The sequence below is a fragment of the Merops nubicus genome, unplaced genomic scaffold (genome assembly GCF_000691845.1).
Source record: "Merops nubicus isolate BGI_N331 unplaced genomic scaffold, ASM69184v1 scaffold51810, whole genome shotgun sequence".
Classification (NCBI taxonomy): Eukaryota; Metazoa; Chordata; class Aves; order Coraciiformes; family Meropidae; genus Merops; species Merops nubicus.
The window spans coordinates 11,842-14,760 of record NW_008581885.1 but is presented as its reverse complement, the minus strand read 5'-3'; the positions used below and the strand labels follow the sequence as shown (position 1 = coordinate 14,760).

The 2,919-nt window shown below is 46.8% G+C and overlaps 1 protein-coding gene across 1 annotated transcript in view; it reads left to right on the top strand.

Moving 5' to 3' along the window:
- The first annotated feature begins 2,722 nt into the window (after positions 1 to 2,722).
- CCDC90B (coiled-coil domain containing 90B) overlaps positions 2,723 to 2,919 on the top strand; it is a 5,830-nt gene continuing 5,633 nt past the window's right edge. Inside the window, 1 exon segment of the mRNA XM_008935716.1 lies at positions 2,723 to 2,752. Coding sequence (XP_008933964.1) covers positions 2,723 to 2,752 — 30 coding nt within the window.

Sequence of the window (2,919 nt, the reverse complement as noted above, 5' to 3'; positions counted from 1 at the left end):
TACGGGCAGTGACGGAGAGCGTCGGAGGTGGGAGGAGCAGTGGGGGGCAGCACGAAATGGCCCGTGGGAACCTCCGCGAGTGCTGAGGACTGCTTTGGAGTCAGCCTGCGCCGGGCCAGTACAGGGGCGAAGCGACAGGGAGGAGAGCCGCGTGTCCAGGCAGCCCACCGCTTCATGCTGCAGTGCGTGCTGTCCTGAAAGAAGGTCTGCAACAAATGTGTTCGATCCAGTGGGGGAGAAAAGATCCACAAAGAGCTTGTGTTTAAGCACTGTTACACCTCAGTGAAAAAAAACAATGTTTTCTTCCACAGTAGGTTTTAGGGTGTTTTTAAATTATTTGCACATAGTATTCACTGTTTGTGCATTTAAGCACAAATCCTTCCTTTGTCTCTTAAATTTTATACAGACTTTGGTTTGGATGCTGCAGCTGCCTTAGCTGTACTCACTCTCTCTAGAGGAGGTAGCATGTAAATTGCATGTAAATGATGTAACTTCCCTGTTGTTCGCTAGATAAGGTACAGAACAACATTTTGGTGAAGGCAGAGAACCAGCAGTGCAACAGGTTTGGGATAAGCATGGATTTAGAATTAACAGGGCTTTTTAAGTAACAGAGAATCAGTCAGAACAGAAGCTGTAACTTGCAAGAACGACAAAGATAAAATGAAGGGGAAAATAGGCTTGAAATAAAGTAGGAGAAGCAATGAAACATGTTGTGGGAAGGCACTCGCCTGATAACTAGAGTGGATCTGTAACTAATACCCACCTCAAAGGCACTGGGTGCAAACTTCATATTGCTTTGTTTCCCAGTTAATTTCCCGATGGCCCAACAGATTCATTCTGAGTGTTAGATTGTGTAGCTTTCAAAAAAAAAAACCAAAACAGTAGTTTTCTGTTCACACATGGCAGTGTCCTTGCTGGAAGGGACAGTGGTAGAACAAAGTGTGAAAACAATGGGATTGATGGACTCTGAAGGACCAAACGAATGATGTCAGCTGTAACTGGTAGAATTTGGCAGCCTGTTTGGCAGACCTGCTGATGTCTTAAAAGCAAGAAAATTATTTAAGTAAAAATTATTTAAGTGATGCTTAAGTGACTGGAAGAAAGGAAATATCACCCCTATTTTTAAAAAGGAAGACCCTGGGAACTACCGCCCTGTCAGCCTCACCTCTGTGCCTAGGAAGATCATGGGGCAGATCCACCTAGAAGAAATGCTGAGGCACATGGAGGACAGGGAGGTGATTCAGGAGAGTCAGCACAGCTTTACCAGGGGCAAGTCCTGCCTGACCAGTCTGGTGGCTTTCTATAATGAAGCAACTGCACTGGTGGACAAGGGAAGAGCTATGGACATCATCTATCTCGACTTTGCTAAGGCCTTTGACACCATCCCCCATAGCATCCTCCTTTCTAAGCTGGAGAGATATTGGTCTGATGGGTGGACTGCAGTGGATAAGAAACTGGCTGGACGGCCACACACAGAGAGGAGTGGTCAATGGCTCGAGGTCTAGCTGGGCAACAGTGACAAGTGGTGTCCCTCAAGGGTCCGTTCTGGGAGCAGTGTTGTTTGACATCTTCATCAATGACACAGACAGTGGCATCAAGTGCACCCTCAGCAAGATTGCTGACAATACTAAGCTGGGTGGTGCAGTTGAAGGCCAGAGGGACAGGAGGCCATCCAGAAGGACTTGGACAGGCTGGAGAGGTGCGCTCAGGTGAACCTCATGAGGTTCAACAAGACCAAGTGCAGGGTCCTGCACCCGGGCTGGGGCAACCAATGTTACCAATGCAGGCTGGGAGAGGACATGTTAGAAAGCAGTCCACTGGAGAAAGACTTGGGGGTAATAGTAAATGAGAAGTAAATGTCCAGCTCTGGAGACACTAGCACAAGAAGGACATGGACCTTTTGGAGTGTGTCCAGAGAAGAGCCACAAAAGTGATCAGAGGGCTGGAGCACCTCTCCTATGAGGACAGGCTGAGAGAGTTGGGGTTGTTCAGCATGGAGAAGAGGAGGCTTCCGGGAGACCTTATAACAACCTTCCAGTACCAGAAAGGGGCCTACAAGAAAGCAGGGGAGGGACTATTCACAAGGGTTTGTAGTGACAGGACAAGGGGTAATGGCTTTAAGCTAGAAAAAGGTAGATTTAGGTTAGATGTTAGGAAAAAGTTTTTCAGTATGAGGGTGATAGATCCCTGGAATAGGTTGCCCAGAGAGGTGGTGGAGGCCCCATCCCTGGAGACATTCAAGGTCAAGGCTTGATCTTGTTGGAGATGTCCCTGCTTGTATCAGGGGGTTGGACCGGATGACCTTTGGAGGGCCCTTCCAACCCAAACATTCTATGATTTTATGTTTCTCACATACTACAGAACAATTATTTGTGGTGGGTTTCCTTTTGGTGCAGTAGGATGCTTCTCTGGAGCCCAGCAGCCTTATCCAGTGCACTGAAGGTGGATGTGTAAGTTTTGGTTGGTATAGAATTCCTACAGAAAAGGGATTGATGTTTTCTGATGTGTGCTGTAGCCAAGCGACCGAAAGGACACAGCTTTTTATGCAGCTTTGCTGTATAAAACAATAAAATGAGTGTGTTGCAGGATAAACCAGTCAGGTCAAGTTTAAGGCGCGTGTTGTCACTTCCAGGTTTTGCTGCCACCCTCATCAGGAAGTCATATGATGTCAGAAGAGTTGAAATCACCCCCCTGGAGCAGAGGAAGGTAACTTTTGATACTCATGCATTAGTGCAGGACCTGGAAGCCCATGGTAAGTGATATCTCATAAATAATTCAAAGCAAAACTTTTAGTCTAAGTACTGTAATTTGAGTGCTCTCAGTTGCCCCAGAGTACCAAGACTTGGCTTTCTAGAAGGTTTGGGCATTTGATGCCTCTGTGACCATACAAATGCCAGCTTCATTCGTTGTAGCTTACTT